The sequence below is a fragment of the Stylophora pistillata genome, chromosome 3 (genome assembly GCF_964205215.1).
Source record: "Stylophora pistillata chromosome 3, jaStyPist1.2, whole genome shotgun sequence".
Taxonomy (NCBI): domain Eukaryota; kingdom Metazoa; phylum Cnidaria; class Anthozoa; order Scleractinia; family Pocilloporidae; genus Stylophora; species Stylophora pistillata.
The window spans coordinates 37,333,842-37,357,249 of record NC_142521.1 but is presented as its reverse complement, the minus strand read 5'-3'; the positions used below and the strand labels follow the sequence as shown (position 1 = coordinate 37,357,249).

The 23,408-nt window shown below is 37.9% G+C and overlaps 1 protein-coding gene across 1 annotated transcript; it reads right to left on the bottom strand.

Moving 5' to 3' along the window:
* Window positions 1-3,326: 3,326 nt before the first annotated feature.
* LOC148735939 (uncharacterized) lies at window positions 3,327-19,028 on the bottom strand. Its single transcript, XM_088753354.1, has 7 exons — window positions 18,811-19,028; window positions 15,173-15,482; window positions 12,709-13,544; window positions 11,742-11,924; window positions 11,281-11,343; window positions 7,963-10,820; window positions 3,327-4,569 (listed from the first exon to the last, which is right to left on the bottom strand). Exons 3-7 carry the CDS (start codon window positions 13,499-13,501, stop codon window positions 4,108-4,110), a joined length of 4,359 nt encoding a protein of 1,452 aa, XP_088609480.1. The 5' UTR covers window positions 13,502-13,544; window positions 15,173-15,482; window positions 18,811-19,028; the 3' UTR covers window positions 3,327-4,107.
* Window positions 19,029-23,408: the final 4,380 nt, after the last annotated feature.

Genomic DNA, 23,408 nt, shown 5'->3' with positions numbered 1-23,408 from the left:
TTGTAATACTCTCTCAGCTGATTCTGACACCATTTCAAAAAGTCCGCCGCAGAAACTGTTGGCAAAGAAAAGAAAACTAAACAAAATAAAATGTGCTCATGTTTTTCCTCTTTCTTTGAAAACAACAACACCAAAAGCCTCTTCCAAGAACTGTGAATTCTCACTGATTAACCAATGCAAGGTAGTTTTTTTGCAAAAAGTTTTTTTTATTTTATTAGAAAAATTGTGTCCATACAACAAGAAATTACCTTCAATCTTAATGCGTTTGGCCGCTGAACGTTCCTCCTCTGTTGGGTCCATCTCGCTTTGAAGAAAATCTGACGACAAAAAGCTACTTCAGCAAGGGGAGATAGAAAAAAAGGATCCTATAAAAGAATTTTTTTTAACTCATTACATGTGATCAAAAGAGAGTAATAGATTTCCAGTGACTTTGATTCAACAATCTGTGATAGCCCATGAAGTGTGACTACCTCGTTCATGACCCAAAGAATTAAACTTAGGTCAAAATAAAACAAAGCTAAATCAAACCAAAATTAAAGAACATAAAACAAACCAAAAATGTAGAAAATTAATTAATATTAAGCAAACTATATTGCAACTTCATGGCAGCTTGAACTAAAAGGGAACTCTCAGCCGCTTTCAAAGATTCAAGCCATATCAATAATTGTAACCTTATCATTAACTCTAAGTAGCTTTCTCCTAAAAGTGAAAATAAAATTATATTGTAACATTGTTTGAAAGATACATCCAAAGTTGTTACATACATAAACAAAGAAAAAAATACGCACCCGCCGTAGTGAGGCCAGTCTCCAAATCAAAGGGAGTTACTCAACATGTTGGATACCACAGAAGCCGCCATAACACAGGCAAAAATCTTCCATGAATTGTTTGTAGATTCACTGCCACGTGCAAAATCACAGACTCCTTTGACAACGAGCCACTCCATTTTCATGTCATGGGCTGCTGCAAACAGACCTGAGGAAGAAAATGAGATTAGAGACTGAATAAATGCAATGAGTAAGTAATTATCATGTAACGAGATCCTACTCAGGATGGGAGTGAGATATAAAAGCTGCTCTGTGTTTCACTAAAACAGCCCGACTGTCTTTCCTGTGTCATCAATGGGAGATTATTAAGGATATAGAGTTTTACTGTTTGGTAGAAATACAAAAGTGGTAGCAGTTTTCCGGAAGGATATAATCAAAGGGCTGCATGCCTTTTCGGTACAACGTGGTAAATAAAAGGGAAGAGTTTGGATCTTTTTTGCACAAACAAATTATTAAGTGCATGTACTTCCCCTTCCCTCAGAGCCAGTGGCTAAATAGTCCACCAGTCACAGGAGTCTCCCGCAGTTCAGTGGTAAAAGCATAAAAAAGAACATTAACTTGGCAGCACGAAAGCCAAATGGTTGCCTTTGAAGTTCATCAAAACAAATCCCACAAAAGTTGGGTTGTCGAGCAACCAACCCAGCGAAAATCTCAAATTGACCGCCATTACAACGCCGTTAGAATGCGCGTCCATCTCAACCTGTGCAGTCAAAAGTTCGTGACGACGCGGTCAGCCTGGACACTAGCAAAATTGGGCCCAACGGGTAGCCCCACGATATGAATGATTCAGTCAGAAATATATACCAACCCACACGTGGAGTGAATACTTTGCTAAACGACTATTTTCAACTATTTTAGTTTTTCTCACCAGAAATTCATTCTGAGTGACTAAGACATTTGATGATTTTTGCGCAAAGGGGGAACCAGGGTAAAAGCCATTATATTCTTTATCATGACTCCCTTATGGCTGTTTGACCTCAACTTTTTCCTGTTTGGTAAAGAGATGAAAATACTGCGGGAGGAAACAAAGAGACTCCGTGAACAGATAGAAGCTGAAGCAGCAGTCCAACGAAAACAGATGGTGAACATGGTAAAGGCGAGAATGGTGTAAGTTGAAAACCTAAGACAAAGTTTCATGCGAGAGCATCAAACCCTCAACCAACGACTTGCACAAATGCAGAAATCAAAGAAGACCGTGGAGGGCTTGAGACAACAGCTGCTACTCAATCAGAGCCGACAACAGCAAATTGAAAAGGCGAGATTCTTTGACAGAGCGCTGCAAATGACACCAGTCTCGGGCGGGTTCTCTAGTACCCTATCAAAGTGTAGCGTCATGTAAGGCCTCTAGAGTTGTTCCTTATCAAGAACATTGGTTCGATTTTTAGTGGTTGCATAATATCCGTGTCTGGATTAACGTAATTTGCAAAGAATTAACCACCTTAATGTTATATAATCCGTTTTATGTCAATGGACATGTTCTTGATTCCGTAGATAAACTGAAAACTGTGTGTTGTCCATAATACCAATTTGAAAAAGGATCTTAGTCGTTTCTCCTAATTATTAATTAGTACGCGCAAACAAAATTCCCTTCCGGAGAAATTTAGCCCGAAACCTAACAGGCTATTGTAGACTCTGTGTACAAGGGATGTAATAAATGTTTGGGATATTCTTTAGTGGTGCACGAGCGAAAAAAAAGGGGGACAAAGGTCGAAAGCTTTTATTTTATTTATTAGCTTCGCCGACAGGCAGGGACACCGCAACAGCTTGCGCCAATTACTGTGGGCCCTATAGACCAACCATCCCACCCCAGGGGAGGGCATCCATCACACAGTAATCTCGTGTCTGGGAAACTAGCGTCTCCTACCCCCAACCCTGCAGGAGACGGGACCTCCATTTATTCGTCCCTATCCGAGAGACTTTTTAAAATCTTTTGACTGTCTCTTTCTTATTTGCCTTTTTTGTTTGTTTCCTCGCCTCAAAATTTGATAGAATTAAAAGCACAGCAGTAAAGAGGAAAAGATGCTAAGGTGACTCTTGACGCCTACTCATCGAAAAGTTTAGCGGAGGAATATTAAAGGGTGGATGGGCGGTTGGTGGAATGAAATACCAAAAGGTTATTTAAAGGCAAAACACAAAGCAAAAAACAAACAACAGCAAAACATCAAAAAGAACATTACAAAGGTCGGTCCGTTGGTCGAACGCAAAAGACGTATATATTCCACAGTTCAGACCGTCAGATTCTGCTGTAACTTAAAGGAAAATGATGGAAATATAAAACCACGAAAATTAACCAGTCTTTCCTCACTCCCTAAGGGTACCCATGTCGAGCAATAGTCTCTTGAATTAAAAATCTGGGCACAAATATTCCTCAGCTCGCGATGCATTCAGCTGTACAATAATTTCAAGAAATAATTTTCATAAATGTGATTTAGGGTCCGAGCAACAAGGATAAAGGTCGTATCCATTGTCTTTGTCAAACATTCTCATATCAGTTGAACCTTCTTTGGCAATTAAGGCAATGTTTTATTATAAATAAACAAAAGTAAGAGTACACTGGTGAAAACATTTATCAAAATAAGCCAAGCTAAATTGCTACTTGCTAAAACAAGCATTTAAGCCTGTAACACTGTGTAACGACTTTCACTCTTCTGATCACGAACGATTTTGCAACAATTTTCAGTTTCAAGCATCAACAATGTAAGGAATAAAAAAAAGCCTACTTGACTGCACAACGCTGCCTGTGAACTGATCTAAGCTCAAAAAAATAATTCTCCCGCTCTTTTCTCTTAAAGTCTGCTTTTCTTGTTAAAAAAAAATAATTTTTGTCAGCTGGCGATAAAGCTTGTGTCTGGGTATCCGTTATTGAAGAAGATCGAAATATTGGAAGAATGAAAATGGAGTCTGAGAAGGAGAGGTAGCTCTCTCCAATGTTTCAGCTCTCCCCATTTAGACCGTCTACAAAAAGGGAGAGTCTCGTACAGACTACTCTACGCGATTTTCTTTCTAGGATCAATACTCCGTTTTTCAAACTAATGACCTAAGAGATTCCTTTTGCGTTCTGATTGACCTGAAAAAACTCACAGTTAAGTTGAAAAGTTAAAAGGCCAAACAGACAGAAGAGTGACCAAATTATATTATATTGATTTGCTTGTCTCTCAGATTAAATCTTTGTCAGCTCGCTGCCACGACACACGACTTAAGAACAGCCAAGTTATTCTAAATTACCACTCTGCTCATTACTCGCCAAATCAGTTGCCATGGAAACCTTTTTTCCAACCGCTCACTCTACATGATTATCATCACCATCGTCGTCATCATTATCTTTCTCCTCCTGTTCATCATCATCATGATCATCATCATCATCATCATCATCATCATAGTTCTTGTCATAGTCATCATCATCATCATCATCATCGTCATCATAGTACTTGTCATAGTCATCATCATCATCATCATCATAGTTCTTGTCATAGTCATCATCATCATCATCATCATCGTCATCATAGTTCTTGTCATAGTCATCATCATCATCATCGTCATCATAGTCCATGTCATAGTCATCATCATCATCATCATCGTTATCCTCCTCCTTCTGCTCATCACCGTCAGCGTCATCATTATCCTCATCATCCTCATCCTCATCATCATCATCTGACTCGTTTCTGAATATTATTCCTTCTTTTTTAAGCTCAGCTTTTGTACGAAGTCGGTAGATGTACCTCTCCGCTGTATATTCCCTCTCCTATCACAAGAATAAAGGGCAACAATATCAACCACAGCACCAATAATGTGTAACACTCAACTTGCATTTTCATGCAAGATAAATTTTCAAAACACCTTGCTTTCCCCAGCGTATATCGGAATATGACCTTTCCATCGCTGTGATAAAAAAACACCTGCTTCATTAACTATGTGTAACACTCAACTTACTTTTTCACACACAAGCTAATTATTCGACGCATTCAAATATATTTTTCCAAAAAGGGAGCAGTGAAAGAGAATATTCACTTTTGAATTGAAATAGCTACAAGCGACTAAAACTTTATTTCACAACAGGGGAAATGTTCTCAGATATAAATAACAAACAACATTGGTCCCTGGCGATTAAAATAAGGCGATACTTAACAGACAAACAGATGATTAAATTAAATAATATATTTTCAAAAGGAAAGAAAACTGTCTAACATCTTCTCAAATTGATATAAATCCGCATACAAAGTATTGGCTATCATTCCTTACCCGAAGAAAAATAAAAAAAAATAATAATTTTTTAACCTTTCACGCTTAAACGCGACGGGTTTTACTCCGCATCATTTCTCCACTAGCAAAACTGTTTGTTTTGCACGAGATTATTTTAATCCCTGTCTAGTTACGTAACATCCCTAGGAGCATATATCTATAAAATTAAACACGCGCTTCGAAACTTCAGAGGCTACGTTATTTTGTTCATAGTCCCTAGGTACGAACAGAGCAAGAATCGTAACACGAATACAAGGTTTACTTCGGGAAAGGAATACAGAATTGTAAGTAAAATTAAAAGATATTTGCTGTTTGAATTAGTTCAGGGACATTACGACAGAGTGCCTACAAACGATTGTAATTTGTCTGTTTCAGTTTGAATCTATATCCTTCTAGAGAGAAGGAGTGCAGAACTAAATTCTACATATTTCCCAAGCTGATGAGGTCTATCACAAGTTCAATACACTGTTACACGACTGAAAGTTAGACAACTCTAGATATTCCTTTCTGATAATCCGGGCTTGTCGTTGTAATGTTTTTCTCAGCTTTACTAGAAGCATAGAGTTTTTCTTTCCCTGAAACCGTGCTATTCTGACAAAACTCCATGTTTGAAGCAAATGCGAGACACCTAGTAGATAATAATGATAAAAAACAAAACAAATCAAAAACAACTTCAAGGTTCACACTTGTGCTCCGCTCAACTAACGCCTCCCAACCTATCATTTCATGCCACACTAGTTAATTGTCTGTTTTGTTTTTTATATAACAGGGATAATGCAGCATTTCCGTATTCCTCGAAGCAAAAAAAAAAAAACGCCCACACTCCATAGGAAAGGCTAGACGAGCAGCGAATAAGGTAGGCAGATGTTTTATTCTAGTGATCGTAATAAGAGTTTCACATCAAAAAGTTGTTTACGTTCACCGATGTCACAGAAACATGGAAAGCAGCGTAAAGTGTACACAGAATCAACTCCACGGTGTGTGGTAAATTGAAGTTTAAAACTTCTTTTGTTATGATTTACGGGAGACCAAGCAGAAACAAACATACGATAGCAAGTTTAACAAATTCATTATCAACAATGTTGTTCTTTAATTTTTCTTCAAAAGTGAGCTTATACGACGCGAGAGAGACCGATAGGCCCCGATTTCTGACAGAGTTACATAACACGAGCAGAGTAGCCAAAAGAAAAAAGAATCCAACTGATAAATAAGAATAAGGAAACCATTTAAGAGCGAGTAAATAATAACACAGTGCCGAGTTTGACTAATGGCCGCGTGTCGCGGGTCGCGCCTTTTAAAATAATTTGTTTTGCTTTTTAGTTGTTTATTGGCGGGGTTCTCAAATAAAAACCCAAATAAACACATCCCACAAAAACAACACAATCCTAAAAATTTCAAAAATTAAACTCCTGATTACCCAAAGAAATTTTGTCAGTGAAAAATTCTCACAATTCCTCTTTCCTTGTTTCCCTATGTAAGGCGTAACTACAGAAGATTTCTCTTTCAATATTACCTCAAAAAGAAAGCCCGATCAAATGAACTCACAAAGTTTATCAAAAAATATCACCAAGCCTCGTTCCATTAGGACAACTTCATGTACTATACTGGACACTACCAACAGAAAACATGTAGTATTCAAGTCTTGAAAGCTAAACTTGTTTCTTTCTTTATTCAATTTGAAAATATTTTTCCGCACAACATATCCAAACAAGCAACGATGTAACGGAAACATGGAAAGCAGCGTGAGGTGTACACAGAATCCGTTTTACTGTCTGCCAAACTGAGGTTAAAAAATATCATTGCTCAGGATTATTTAATGGACGATTGCAAGACCAAGTTGAGACAGAGACTTACGAGATTCACTCAAGACAAAATTCATTATTTGCAATGTTGTTCTTTGATTTTTCAAAACAAAATAGAGTTATCATGGAGACATAGGAGACCAGGAGGCTCTACGAGCAACTGACAGAATTACTCAACACGGGAAAATAACCCAAAGAAGAAAAGAATCCAACTGATAAATAAGTATAAGGAAACCATTTAAGTCCCAGTAAATTATAACACCGTGCCAGTTTCGTTTAGGATGACAATCATAACACCTTCAACTTTTGGTGAATTATTTCCTATCATCGGTACAAACCTTTAAGATGTGAAGATATGACAATAGAATCAACGCGACTTTCACTTAAAAAAAAACGAATCCGGATTTTAAAAAAGGAAAAATCCCTTTTGTTTACTCATTTATATTTTTTGGGGTTCACGCTCCCTGATAGCAAAAGCGAATAAATGCCCGCACAGAATGTAGGGAACAACTTCATCGAATTCAAAGCACGTATAAGTGGAACAATCCTTTCTTGCTAAATAATCAAACCCAAATAAAAGCATCCCACAATAATAACAGAAGCGAACAATTTCAAAATTCAAAATTGAGCAGAGGAGTTTGGTCAGAAAAAAATTCTCACAACTCATCTTTTTTTTCTCTCAAGTAAGGCGTAACTACACAAGCAAAGCAAAGGTCAATCGAATGAACTCCCAAAGTTTTTAATTATTGTGTAATCAGGAAATATCAAGTCATTTGGAAGTCACTAAATTTAATCTTCGTCATTTTTTTTCTTCAAATCATCTTTGAACAAGCTACGCATGAGCCATAAAAGTAGTTAACGTGGGTTTGTTACGGTCTCCGTCTACAACATTGGCTCCTAACGTCGCAAAATAGAAAAAGAAAATTCTGAAAACAGTGACTGTTCCTTGAGACTGTATTCTTTCTGACGAAAAATAATCTGATTAATTGAGTTCGAAGTAAATTATTGGAAACATAATCAAGTGCTCTGCTGAAGAGCATCTAAACAAAAATTAGATACATAACAACTGAGTGAAACAACAAAAAGGCACTTACATGGTAATCGGTGTACACATCAGTGTTTCTCTCATTTACTGCTGTACACAACTCTTCACATTCTGTCCTTGTCATGTGAACCCATATCAGGTCCAGTTCCTCCAGCTCAGGAACACTGCTGAGATGTTGGACCAGATCCCTGACCCCGCGGCCAAGTGGATTGTATGATAGAGCGAGAAATCTAAGCAGTGGCACATACTTTAGTGCATGGGCCAGTGCTGATGCTTCATGTTCACCCATATTTGTTTCACACAGGCGCAGCATAGTCAGATTGGGTACATTGTTCAGGCTCTTGGCCAGTTCAATAATCCCGTGACCCAAGGCATTGTCGTCTATAGTCAGTTCTTCTAAATTTTTTAAGTACTTTAATGAGGCAGCCAGTGCTGATGCTTCATCTTCACCCATATTTGTATCACTCAGGTCCAGCCTAGTCAGATTGGGTACATTGTTCAGGCTCTTGGCCAGTTCAATCATCCCGTGACCCAGGGCATTCTCGCGTATATTCAGTTTTTCTAACTTTTTTAAGTACTTTAATGAGGCAGCCAGTGCCACACATTCCTTTTCTCCCATTTGTACATTCTTTAACACTAATTTCGTCAACTGTGGCACGTGATGAAGATTCTCAGCCAAATGACTCACACCTCTCACGCGTAAAGGGATGGAGGACAGGTTGAGCTTACGCAAATTTGGAGAATGCTGCAGTGACTCAGAGAGAAAAGCAGCACACTTTTCTGCTATATTGATGTCCATAAGTTGTAAACTGTGGAGATTGTCAGTAAAATTAATTCCGTTAATCGCGCTCTCAATCAATTGATCTTCAAAGGCTTCCTCCTCCTCCAATGGTCTCGTTATTGTAATTTTAATTTTTCGAGGAGCTGTTACTAAAGGCAACACGTTCTTCAACAGAACAGCATCCTCAACTGTTTTAACACCAATGTCAATCTTTCTCACCAGTGACAAACAGTGGTTCTCAGTCAAAGGCAAATCAATGTTGTTGTTTTCATTATTAACCAAATTATCCACAGGTGGCTGAGAAGAGCAAACCGGCGCTGATATCAGTTCAGAAAAAAATTCAGAATGAAAATCCTTTTTTGTTATGTCAATTAGATAGACAAAGTTTCTCCCTCCGGATTTTTTGAGGAAAGAGTTCCCAACGAGTAAATCCGCGTACTTTTGTACATCTTTACTTTCTCCAGAAGACGTTAAAACGACCGCGTTCAAGTCTAACATTATTGATAGAACGTCATCGGGAGAATGTGTAATCAGCCACCCCTTTGAAAAAAATAAATAGTTTGGGAAACTGCTGACAGATTTGAAGAAGTGTTCTACAGCAGCAGTAGACATGTTTTTGTTCTGAAGTATCACAACATGGTTAACACATGAGAGAAATGCAGAATACACGGCTGTTCTGTCTGAGGCTGGACACAAAAACAAACAATCGACACAGAGTAGAATAAACTGTTGTTGTTCCCAAGACAAATCATGTTCCCAAGACAAATCATCTTCACAAGGTGTCTTGGTGAACTGGTAATTTGTGAGACCTTCTTTCTCTCCAACGTCATGTAGATGATCAAAAAGAATCCCGGCAGCTTTTAATGACAACTCACATGCGAATTTTAGCACTTCAGCCATCTTCCTTGATTTCTCAAACGTATCCATTCCTGACAGGCAGGTGACAGTTCCATTCTTCTTCACGGTCAGTTCTTCGACAACGAACCTGGCGGCGAGAAACTCCTGGACAGACTTATGAAGAAAATAAACGATCTCCTCACGGTTCAAAGCGGAACGTTTGGAAACTTGGAAAAAACCCACATCTATTAGCTTCTCGAAGAGATCACCATGCCCACATTTGCTGAAGTCAAAATGAAGACGGTCCTCCAAAAGAGCATCATACGCAAGTTTTCCTATTTTGTAAAGTTCCTCTTGATATTCATCTATGCTTTTACCTGCTGCGACGTTGTCTGCATCTTTTGTAGCCATGTGATCCAAGAGAGTCTGAATAAATTGTACGTAAATGTGCGCACGAGATGTGGGTAACTGATGCTTTTTCTCTTTCCAGAGAAGACACAACATCAACAACAAAAGCGGTATTTCTGCCATCTTTTCGAGGTTCTGCTTCTTCAGGTAGTTAAGTAGCCCTTCAACGTCCCCCTCATTAGAAAGAATCTTCCTTGCAAACTGTTTCTTTTGTTCCCTGCTATCGAGCCCGTTGATTTCAAACTGAGCATGACTTGGCACTCTAAGCTCATCCTCTTTCACTGGCCGCGTTGTGATCATTACACAACAGTCTCTCAGCTGACTGCCTCTCCAAATCTGGTGAACTGGGGATGACTTTCCACCGCTGTACTCGTCATATCCGTCCAATATAAGCAGCACTTTCTCCTGGTTCTGACGAACATATTCATACAAGTTATTGACTGCCTTCGGGTCATCAGCAGACAACAGTTCAGCGGTTTTCAACATAGTAGAGAGGTCCGGAATATCACAAACGTCTCGCAACTTGATTAACAGTAAAAGAGAAAACTTTCTGAGGTACTCCTTTTTGCCATCTGCCCAATCCACAGCTAGTTTTTGAGTGAAAGTAGACTTTCCTATTCCAGGTCTTCCATACACTAGAATTCGTCTACGGATGGGATGACGTTCGTCACCTTCAAATACTTCACTGATGTCTCCCACCTTTTCTTTCGTTTCCCCGTCAGGTTTTCTGTTGTCTTGTAATAACGTCAACTGTATGTATATGTCATTAATGTGTACCGTGTTGTCTGGGTCCCATGGTGTTCTTTTCACTTGACACATGGTGCTGTAAAACTCTCGCAGCTGATTCTGGCTCCATTCTAAAAATTGCATTGCAGAGAAATCTATAGACAAGAAAAATAGAAACACCTTCCTAAATTTTTGGTAACTCTCAAATTGAAGAGAACATGATCATTCGTAGGCTGGGGTTTTTTCATCAGTTTTGGGAATGCTTTTTTCCCGACTCTTAAACAAAGCTACTCTTCAAATCCGTGATTAAATAGAATTAATCATATCATTCTATATTCTATATATGAGTGTGGGCTCATTTCACGAACTGCCGTGAATAATGCCCTATGGTGAGCCTACTGTTCCGGTACACGAGACTGAATAAATCCAAAATCTAATAGGGAAATTAACACTCTTTTCATCTGTGCCAAGTGATATGATTTACTGTACAACTTTATTTTTTGAGATAATTTAGGGAAAGCCTTGGATCTTATGGAAACCGTGCAATCGCTTTAGGCCTCCAGTCTAAAAGTACAAAATATAGAAATTATAAACTAAAGTTTTTGCCATAAATACCTTCCAGCTTTGTGCGCTTTTTGTCCTGGTCCAGTGACTCGCTTGATGACTTCCTCTTTCCACCTTATAAAAACAAGTAAAGTAATTAAACATGAGATACAGTTCAATTGTAAATGTACAGTGATGTAGAAGGAAGCATGATCTTCACCAATTTTTGGTCTCCAATCTGCCGACAGAGAGGCAGCGAGTAACACACGAACTTGAAAGCATACAGCAACAATCACAGCCTAGGAGTCAAAACTATTCTGTTTGGTGTGCATATAGTTTTCTAACCTGATATCTTAAGGGTCTTCTTTAGTATTCATGATATGATTATAGTTTTCTAACCTCATATCTTAAAGGTCTTCTTTAGTATTCATGATATGATTATAGTTTTCTAACCTCATATCTTAAGGGTCTTCTTTAGTATTCATGATATGATTATAGGTGTGAATTAATGGCATTCACAAAATCACAATCACCTTTATGAGGCCATCCCCGAAACACAACAGGATCGCTCAAAATATTTGCAACAACTGAAGCAGCCATCACACTTGCAAAAGGTCTCCAGTTCTCTGATGTGCAGTCTCTGCTATCAGCAAAATCTGCAATTCCCTTTACTACCAGCCATTCAATCTGGTCATCAAATGCAGCAGCAAAAATACCTGAATATATAAGTGTAAAAGGCATTGGTTAAACTCAAGAACAACTTTGTAAAATAATTATAAATGGTCTAACACAACCGCACACTGCACTGAGTATTCAGCTCTGAAAGATTTAAAACTGTAATACATTCACAATATGGGTTTTAGAGTTCATTTGGTGAATCAGTCAGGAGACACTCACTCTTCAATTGCTTTCTATATTCTGTCTTTATTCGACAATAAATTTCCTAGGAACCTGTATAATCATCTTACTTGATTACAGAATTTTTACAGAATTCAGCAGTGAAACAGTTGGCTGCCTGTAATAGCAGTAATTTTGGTACAAGTACTTGTTGCATTAGCAGTAGAAAAAGAAAAGGGGAATTGTAGGATTTTAGCCTGTAACAAATTGAGCCTGTAACAAATTCAAAAGCTTAATAAAGAAAGCTTGACCTCTTCCTCACTGAGTCACATAATCAGATGATAACAAATACATTTAGAGAATCAAGCTTGAATCTAATGACCAATCACATGTTGTAACTTAAAAAATATAGACAGTCAAAGATTGCAGATGGCTATACTGGTATTATAGCAAAAACAATTTTGCAGAATATTAAATTTGTCTCCTATGTAGAACAGAAAACCTGCCCCATGCGAAATATTTATGAGCACCCTGTTTCACTAGTACAAAAATGATTCAACTTTGCTATAGCACTTCACGATTCAAAGCTGGCACAAAACCAACAGCTATGAATCCAAAGAATCTGTGGTGTGCAGTTGAAGCAAGATCAATACATAACCTCACCTTCACCCTCCATTTCAATTGCAGTTGCCAATGGATAGGACTTAGCCAGTTCATCTCTTCGCCATTCAGCACTGATCAGCTCTGGCCCACTCAAAAACTCTCCATCACAATGTACATTGATGTCTAGAGCTTCTGGGTTTTTTAAAGGTGCCTTCCATCCATGGTCTGCACATTTGATCAGGTTTAGAAAATTTCTGCTCACATAACTTCTCATGCCTGTTGACTGTTCTCCACAGCTTGCGACTATCTTGGATGCATAAGTTGTTAGTTTGGCAGACACAATCACATCTCCTAACTTAGTCGTCTCAGGGTTTAAGCCACTGCAGGTCCCCACAGAAATGACAGCTTTAGGCCCCAGTACAGAGACAGCATTTTTTACAGTTATCAGGGAGCTTCCAGGACCCACCGAACCTCTGTGGCATCTTAATAAAGTAACTTTCAATTTCTCTCCATCACCGTCACCCATCTCTCCAAAGTAAACATACCCCACATCATCAAACCAGCATTTGAATGGGTTTTTCAACTGCATGTAACAAGCTATGAACTCATAGTTCTTGGCTGTTAGTAACAAAATGTCAACAGGCAGATTCACATCCTTTGGATCCTTTAGCGCTGCACGAATGTCCTTTAGTGATGGAAGATTGACTCTAACTTCAGGTGGAATTTCTCCTTCATCACTAGATTCGTCTCCTGCTTTGTGTGCAGCCTTTGCTATTTTCTGTGGTCTTCTATCCCTCTTGTCTGCAAGGGCTTTTTTTAGTCTTCCTTTTGTTTTCTGTGTTGCCTTTGGCATTTCTGTCAGCTGATTTTTCCCTCACAGACTATAATTATTTCCCCTACAGCAAAGAAAAATATGATTTCAATTTCTACAACACCCATAATCAAAAAAGTTAAAGAAACGTTATTGGTGAAAGCTGTCAAACTGAGATCATTAGGAAAACAAAATGAATTCTCAAGCTTAACTAATTAAAAAGTAAAGTCACAGCTGTACACCTCGTAATCGCCTATAAAATTTTGGTAGTAAATAGATTTGGCTCCCTCCACATGAACTGTCCCAAAAATCCACTTTTGAACACTGCATTTCAAAAGTGTACAAAAACAGTGAACAATAACTGAGTAACAAGCTAAAAGAACTACACAATGGTTTAGTTCCCTGAATATTATTTTTGGTGAAATCGAGATCAGCTACTCTATGCTTTTACTCAAGTTGTTGTGCACACAAGTCTGTTCAGAGCAGTAATAGAAATAATTATGAAACTATTCGCGAACCCTGCTAATAATAAAGCAGAGCCTGCAACTAGTAATGATTTTGCCACACTAAACCTGTCCAGAAAAAATGAGAAACCCAAGGAAAGTGATAGGTAATAAATGCTTAGAAGATGGCAACAGAAAGGTTAGTTCAATTCATAGAATTTGTAATACCAGTATAAGTATATAACTCAAACTCTAATAACATTAGTTTATCAAGTTAAGAGCAACTTTTTTTAAGAGGTGCCACATCAACTGAAAAATTACCTTTATAAAGTTCAGCCTGATTTTTCCATGTGGAAATGAAAAGCCCCTTTAGCTAATTTTTATATCCTCAAAAACAACACTATTTCCACTCATCATAAGTTTAACCGGAACCAATTCTGAGTCATACTGCATGGGGGAAATGATAATTGAAAATTAAGCTAGGAAATGCAATTAGATTATTTGGATTTTGAAATACATATTGATGATTTTTAAAAGTGTTTTATAATAAGCTCAAAATTCAATAAAATGGTTCAGTTTTATTTTTAAGCCACATCTCTGCCTCTACTTCTGGTACTGATTTCCCACATTTCATGGCTACCGACACCTGTTTCAGTTTTTGTGAATTTTCTAGCATAAAGAGGTAAGTCTGGGAAAAAAAAACCTAACCATGTTTCTAAGTTCACTGTAAAGTATCTCTGGGTAAATATTATAAAGGTTTTTAATTTTCTGACCATGTGCCACATTTTTTGATTTTCACTCTGTCAATTCAAACGTTTGCTCGTGATTGATTTTGTTATTATTCTGAAAATTGTCTATTGCACCTTTACTCTGGTGCAATGTCCCACTATCAACATTATTGTCCTCTGTCACACTAACACTGATTAACAATAGTGATACTGTCAACCAATCAAATCTCCAAACTTTCTTTGTTTACATAATTTATAAATACAACAAAAGTAAATGTTGTCATATACTGATAACATGCAGGTGTCTCCATATAAAGTAAAAATGAAATCAAGTAGTGGTGGTTATTTCTTCATACACTGCTAAGTACTGTTGTACATTGTACACAGTGTCAAAACCTGCTAAACACGGTAACATATACAGTATTTTGGGATGTCACAAGCACACCCACTTAAGGGCTACATGTATTTGTTTTCTTCTTTTTGTCTTCTTTACTGTTATTTACTTCTTCATTGATGTCAATACACGTAAGATAAACACTCACCTTTCAAGTTGCTTCTCCTCAGAGATGATAACAGCAGTTGTATTAGACTCTCAGGTACTTGTTATTGCTGAATTGAATCAATAATACCATCCACCAGATAAACCACTACTTACTTGATGTGTGGTTGATTGTGTTCACACCAATCTACTCTGCATGACTAATCTGGTAGACAGCATGATATTTAGCCAGCTACTGGGAAAATAACTGTTCTATCCAAAAGAAACCTGTTCTTGCTGTTAATTCAGGTATCAAAACACCTGCAGCTGATGGAATGGAACTGAACTGGAGTTCAGAATATTCTGAAAATCAGCTGCAAAGAAGAAAAAAACATATGAATTAATTATACTTTCATTTTGATTGGTTCTTACTTATGATTGCCGCCCAGTTAGCGCAATGGATAGTGCAATGGACTGTTGTGCGGGAGGTCGAGGGTTCTTCAGCCCCAGCCAGACCAATACTCAAGGTCTTAAAATAATTGAGAAGAATTTGCTACCTTTCTATAGGCGGATTCATGCTGACGTCATTGTTTACATTTTTGCTCATTTGCATACGGCTTCGCGTAAAGAAGGAAGCATGTTAGATACAAATTGACTTCAGGCAGCTAAAGAGCTAGTAAAACCTTAGTACATGGTGAAATTTTTAGCTCTTTGGTTGTAATATTCAAGGAGAAATAGTCCATCAAAAACTGCAAAATTTCTGGGTGGCAAAAGCGCTAATGAGCTCACACATTCTATGTAGAGTTTTGAGTTTTTAAACCCATGCTGCACAAAAAGTATTCAATGCATCAGGCTCATATTCATTGGCCGAGTTAATCGTACTTTGACCATTCGATATTCAGAACTGATTTATTTTTAGCTCCATCAGAAACTGAATTGCTTATGCTAATGAGGCAAATATTGTAAACAAGGATTCCCCTATAACATCAAGAAATGGTTAGATATTCTAGTCTTCTCGGATATGGACGAATAAATGGAGGTCCCGTCTCCTGCAGGGTTGGGGGTAGGAGACGTTAATTTCAAACACACGGGATTACTATGTGATGGATGCCCTCCCCTGGGTGGGATGGGTGGGTTTACTGGGCCTGCATTAACTGGCCCAAGCTGTTGTGGTATTCCTGCCTGTGGTGAATCTAATAAATTAAATCTATTTGAGAACAAACCCATAGATGATGACACTGCTTAAACCCTTTAACCCCTAAGAAGGATCAGCAGTTTTTTTCTCCTTACAATAACACCCCTGGGTCACACATTAAGATCAGGAGAATCAAGGAAATGATCAACAACTGGAAAAAGCTCTAAATTGTTCAACAAACTCTTCTTGTCACATCTAAAAATGTAAACAAAACAGTATGGAGTTACGGTGTTAATGGTTAACAGATTTTTGCTTTGTGATAAAAAAAACCAAATAGATTCCATTTGCCTTGGGTCTATACAGTAATAGATCACAGAAGATGACAAAACATAGGAAGTATGTCAGTAACACACTTGGCTGCACCACTAATTTTTGTTCTTTTTGCATTTTGATGTCACCTGCGATCTATTACCAAACAGACAAAAGGCAACACAAAATTTATTTATTGTGCAGATTAACCATTGTTTATATCTAACGGTTAAATATGCATACACCATAAAAGAATAACAAGTGAGTTGTTCAGATAGTAAGTTTAAATTGTAACTTTTTGTTTTTTTGCTCCTGAACATATCGATTTGCCACTAAAACAGGCTCTCACTTCTGAGTCATTTGTCAAAACAAAAGCTCCACTATATAGTGCCAATTAAAAATATTACAGTAACTGTACACGATTAAAAACGTTACTAACAAATACACTTTATATTTAACAAGATACATTTACATGAACAATCCATTCAAATATAAAAATTTTGCACACAAAATTCCAAAAGAAAAACATAGATTTATACAATTAATTTTATGGAGACAAGGAGAATTATTGCAACCTGACCTGGCTGACAATGCCACTGAAAATTGAATGTTTGCAACTATAATCTAAGGGTTAGTAAATTAATGCTAGCAGGCAATCTACATGCATCAAACATTTTCGCAGTGTTGTTTTTTAAGGATACTATAGACCTTCATGGGTTTCCTTTGTAAAAAAAATTCTCAACATGCTATTTAAAAGTATAACCAACATGAAATATAATTATATCAGTGGAAAGGTTACCAAATGCACTATTTGGCAAAAATTATTTTGTTTTAGCTTGATAAATTATAATAATTGTAAACCAACTGGGGTGCAACAATCTGAAATGGACAATGGTTCTTTGAGCAAATTAATCACATTATTATAAAATCTCACTGCACAACTTCCACACAATTTGAATCCGGTTGCCTTGCAATTTACTTGTCAAGTTTACTGATCAAAACTATACTGATACACATTATGTGACAGAGCCCATTGTGGGAAATCCATTTTGAAAAAACCGAATCCCCCCACACCATTTAATGTTGGCTGGTATAACATCATGCTGGTTTACAGCGAAGTGTCAGCAGGGTCTTAAAAACTTTTTTGCATTGCAAGTAAAGATGGAGAACACTTTTTTAATCACTGAGATTTACTGGCAACCAAATTATTGCTTCATCTGGCAACTCAATCACAATTGTTTAATTGACGCTAATGGCACCTGTAAGTAAAAATGAATTCTACACCCTAGCTTAGTTAACAATGAAATAAAAACAGAACTAGGTGAGCATTTCAAAGTAGCTCAGATTAGTAACAAGAAGCTTGTAGGGATTGGAAAAGACAATGTTCTTTACTATAGTCTCAAGTCCACAAGTAAAATTTAAATTTATCCCAGGGGTAAGTTAAAAGAGAACAAACATCTCACAAGGGTTTGAGGGTGACAGAAATTAAAAGTTTCAAACCGAGTGCTCTTCAGTGTCAGAGCAACTATATTTAAAAAAGCAACTACAGTAGTAAAAGGTAAAAATTAGAATATAGCACTTTTAATTAATTGCCAACAATATCAAAATTAACTTGAAGAAAAGGACGACTTATTCGTAAACCGCTGGGATATAGGAAGCTGGGCAAAGTCATGATCGCAAATGCATGTCACATTAAAAAATCCTCAAGAAGCATTCACGATATTCCAGAATTATCTTGGCTTTAGCCATTCAGTTCACTGGAATAAAGTCTAATTCTCCAGGCCGAGATGTTTTTCAATGTGGTAATTTAAGTTTTAATATTTGCAAACTGTTGTTGATGACCATATCCAAATACATTTAAATTGATGTCTTGAATGCACGCAGTTATACCGATGAAATCGAAAGTCATCTATTTTTCAAAAAATAGTCTCAAGTAAATGAAATAAAACAAATAGACAACCAAACAGCAATGAGATACTGGGAAAACAAAGAATTCATAGGTGCAGTTTCCTATAAATAACCAGGAACATGATGAGATAGGCAACTTTCACTTTCATGATCAAGCAATGCAAAGGTTGCTAATCTAAAATGAGCATATTTATTATACAACTGTTGTAAATGCCAATCTCCAAAACTCACCTAAGCAGCCATAAAACTGTGCCACATTACTCGAGTATACATGAGTGTGAAACCTTGGACATCCAGTAAAACAATCTAATAAATGCCTTCTTGCTTAGGTTAGCAAACAACAACCTTACCTCCGTAACTTTCCTCTCTACTCGACGACTGCAAATGTTGGTGTTTCATGAAACTGAGCTACAGCTGCTGTACAACTTCGACTTGGTGAGATGTCCTTTACATAAAGAACTGTTTTTCAACTTCAGAGCTGAGATGAAAGAAGGAAACACAAGGATTCTTTAGCTGAAACTTTACTCCACTGGACTGTTGATTTCTCAAGGAAACTGCCCAGCTAGTGCATTCCACTCAACAAGTCAGTCACGTGATAAGATAATCTTTAGCGCAAGACGGAAGTGATGAATGTTCTAAAAATATGTCTCATTGTTACTTGTGGTAGTAACAGTTTTGCCGAAAATTCCACAGATGGCCCTTTAAGTCATAAAAAGAAAGAGAAATATCCAGCGAAATACTGGAGTTTAAGCATTCCGTGACTGTCTGAGGACATGTTGAATATGCGTACCAAGGCACGGCCATAATCATTTTCAAAACGAGTCCTGGAGCTCATCCTTTCATATGATTATAAGTATTCATTCACATGCAAATGAAACTCATTTTCACAAGAATGGCAGAGCACCAGGCCTCGTCCTGAAAAAGAGGCCAAGGGTAATTCGGAAATGGGCTATTGTCTAGACATAATTACCTCTAAGCTCTCTAGTAAGGAAACTAGTGTAATTTTGGACAACATCTTCCATTTCGGACAAGAGATAGAGTTTACCTCCGTCATCTGTTGCAGTATCTTAGAAAACCAATCAGACATTTCACAAAACATGCGCTAACGTCTACATCACATTGGATAAAGCACATCAAGTTGGGCGAAGTGAATGCAAGAGAACGGGAATCAGGCGATACACCCTTTTGTGTGAACATATGTCTGGTTAAAATTAAAGGGAAGCAAGAAAGAAAATACTGTAGCCCTTTGATAGTAATTTAATACAACAAGAAGCCGTCTGCGATTTACTATGAAAGTTTCTTTGTTTTTTTTGTGTAGGTTCTTTTTAATTTTTTCTTCTTTTTAATACAAAATGGAGAGGTCAACTTATTAGATAGATAGATAGTTTAGATACTTTAGTTTATTAGAATATCGAACATGGGAGTCCGTAGACTGAATTGCGTTACAATTACTTAGAACTAGGAATAAATACAATTGAAATTATAATAAAACCACAAATGCGAAAAACTCTCTATATATGAATATGTACAAACTAGTCTAAAAAAAAATTTTATGTACACATACTTGGAATAAAAGTGTTCTTAAAACGATTTGTATGTGTACGGGGCATGGCATAAGCCCTGGACTGTCTTAGATTATATCTGTGTTCTCTCTTAGGAGGTAAGACAGGCACGAGTTTGTGATCCGGGCATGACGTGATAGACTCGAAAAGCTTGTTACACAGAGCCACGCGTCTCGCGTGCAAGGTTTCTAAGTCGAACCTGGCCAAACATTCGAAATATGACGCATAAGGACAAATGATGGAGAGCGCTCTCTTTTGCACTCGTTCAATGTCGTCACTAAGATACTGTGGGAGCGCGTGATGGTAAAACTGGCGCACAGTACTCTAAAACAGATCTTATCACGGTGCAATAAAAATTTATAATGTCGCTCAGTGGAACGTTTGCGCGCTTTAGAAGAACAATAAAATAAAGGCGCTTGTTCGCTTTCTTAATGCACTCTGAAATATGTTCGTTCCATTTTGAATCTGAGCTAATAGTGACTCCTAGGATTTTTGCAATGTGTGATACTGATAGTTCCTTGCCATTAATCACAATTGGTGGAAAATTGTGAGTGTTCCTTTTAAAGTCAATGCGCATCTCCTTGCATTTATCCGCGTTCAGTTCCATCCTATTTTCGATCGACCACGCCTCAACAGCGGAAACTGCGCTTTGTACATCACTGGTCAAACCTCGCGGTATCGTTTGGGCGATAGTTGTGTCGTCTACATACTTCCAAGTGAGCGCGTCGACCTCAAGATCGTTGATCATTAATAAGGACAACCAGGGACCAAGCTTGGTCCCCTGTGGTACCTCGGCGGGGACAGAGCCCCACGCTGACATGCAGTCTGATGACAACCTGACACGGTGTTTCCTGTCTGACAGAAAATCCAGCACCCAGACGCGAACCCACCGTGGCATGTCCAAGGCTTTGATCTTTCTGGCCAGCAAATTGTGATCAATAAGATCAAAAGCCTTACGATAGTCGAAAAATACCACTCTAACAGCTGCGCCTGTGGCATCAGTGGCTTGTGACCAGTTATGTACCATGGAATTTATTGTTTCGCACTTTTGTACCATGGAAATTATTGTTTAGCACTTTTCAAACTTTTAGTTTGAAACAGCACAGAGTTCCTACCTCTTAAAGAAAAGCTAGTTTGGGGCTTGTAGTCAGATTTTTTTTGTTGTTGTTTACAGGTAAATGGGTCTATAACAAAGGGGAGGTTATAGGTAGGGAGGGGGGCTTATCAGCCGCTATTTGCACGCGGTAGGACATCTGCAGGATATTGATGATCACGCTCCGATTTAACGAGCAGACATTCCAGGCAATCATCCACCTTGGATTTATCAATCAATTCAAAAGAAAACTCTTGTCTCAGGTTCATTTCCATTGAAAATTTCGCTGATCTTTAACAAAAAAAAAAATTGGAAAAATTACTAAGAACAGCAAAATAAGGTCACAGCAATAAAACGAAAGTCAATCATGCATTTCTGCGACAAAGCAGCATCTGATCTCCCCAGCTTCGCTCTGCTGTTTCCTTCTAGAAGAATTTGAGGCCTCTTTAATAAAACGGCAAGTCAAGTGGCTGTTCTTTAATTGGGAATCTTAGTGTAGTTCTGTTCACATGTGCGATCTTCAGTAACGATTTCGCCATTTCACCATTAATTAATTGATGAAGTAGTCTTGACCTTGAGATGTACACGGGTGTTATCAACATACAAAAGACAACACCCACTCTTGATTTTTATTTTCTCCTTGTTAGTGAGGCACAGGTTTACCAAACTCTTCTGATTTAACGATGAAGTAGTGTTGACCTACCTGTGGATGACGAGTGTTATCAACATACAAAAGAAAACCCCCACTTTTGAATTTTATTTTCTCCCTGTTAGAGAGGCACAGGCTTACTAATCTCTTCTGATCTAACTTGAACGTTTGTAAATCTGCTGGTTCCAACGGCAAACCTAACCAACTCATCACAACTCGTCTAAACTCATGGAGATGTTCTCTTACATGTAACTCAACCAAAACCAGAGTTAAAAAGCTTTATTTCCACTTTTAGTAATTTAAATAGTAATTTGGTATGTCTGTTTAGTTCATCTATATTTTGCAATTGACTACGCTTTAAAGTTAGTTGTATCCTATTAACAAAAACTGAACTGATTGATTGGTTCACCTTGACAACACTTAGGACTTTGTAATTTGCTTCATCCTTGGCGAGAAGGGTTTTGAAAATTGGTTCGCGGGATATCAAGGTCTTGACTAAATTTTAATACTTCGAGAAGCAAGCACATCAAAGCATTTCGTGAATGTACAGGGAAAAAAAACTAGAGGGTGTGGCCACCTTTTCCCTCGTCTCCTCAGACTCGCTGACTTATGATCTCTAAACCAGCTCCTTGTTTAATCAAACAGGCTTTCAAGGAACGATGAATGGAAAAGGCAGGCCACACCCAAAAAGTAGCTGAAAGCATTTTGCGTTTCTTCCCCTGGCTTCGCAGCCATGAAACTACCTCCGTCCACCTTTTAGAAATGAGGAATTCATAAAAACATCAACACGTACAGAAGTCAGGTCAACAGTTAAGGTTTCTCTGCCGAGGAGAGAAAAGTGTAAGGTCTTGTTGAAAAGTATCCCGAGCTCACTCCTAAGCACAACCTCAACGATGGGCTGAACTAGTTACTGGTGGAGGAAAAGCTTATTATGTTAGGTCTCCATTTAACTTCATCTCTCTTGAGAGAGCAACACCTAACTTGTCCAAAATTCTAAGAATTTTTCAGATAGAAAGAAAATGTTTTGAAGACAATTTTAGAGGTATTAGCTTAATCCCTGGAATTTTCTATAAAGGGCGGCCTAACTCTTGAGTTGTTCGGCGTTTCCAAAACTGTCCCATCTTTTTCAATTTTAAATTACTTTTACACTTTTTTGTCTGAAGTAGACACTTTCAATTTGACTTCAAAGTATTTCCTCAAATGTCCTTTAACTTCAAGTTAATTTTCCATCCTTCGATGACCCACTCTATTTGCAGGTCTGGCTGACCTAGTTGGATTTTACGTGAAGGCCATTAACACCCTCCTGGAGTGATTCCCAATGTCCAGTCAGCCTATGACATAGTTATAGCTGATAACAACACACGCAGCCATGCATGTCTTGATGTTCATACGCGGATGCATGTTCACATCGGTAACATCTGTAGTGTAGCATTTGCGGCGACCACAAATCTAGATTCTCAAGTTTAAGTGGGGCGTCGCTCCAAGACGCGGTCAACGAGGCGTTTGTGGACTATTTTACAGATCGAGATAACAAACCAAAGTTGACCGTTTGTACGAGTCTTTACTCTTGAAAGGCAATCGACCACGGACTACAATCATCGATGAAAATCACAATCAATCTCACAATCAATCAATCTATGGATC

Excerpts from the sequence above, each read along its gene's own strand:
- LOC148735939 (XM_088753354.1), bottom strand. The coding sequence starts at position 13,501 with ATGCCAAAGGCAACACAGAAAACAAAAGGAAGACTAAAAAAAGCCCTT. Across the intron at positions 10,821-11,280 it reads AAAGCGCACAAAGCTGGAAG|ATTTCTCTGCAATGCAATTT; the intron begins GTATTTATGGCA and ends TCTTGTCTATAG. Across the intron at positions 4,570-7,962 it reads ATGTGTACACCGATTACCAT|GAGAGGGAATATACAGCGGA; the intron begins GTAAGTGCCTTT and ends TTCTTGTGATAG.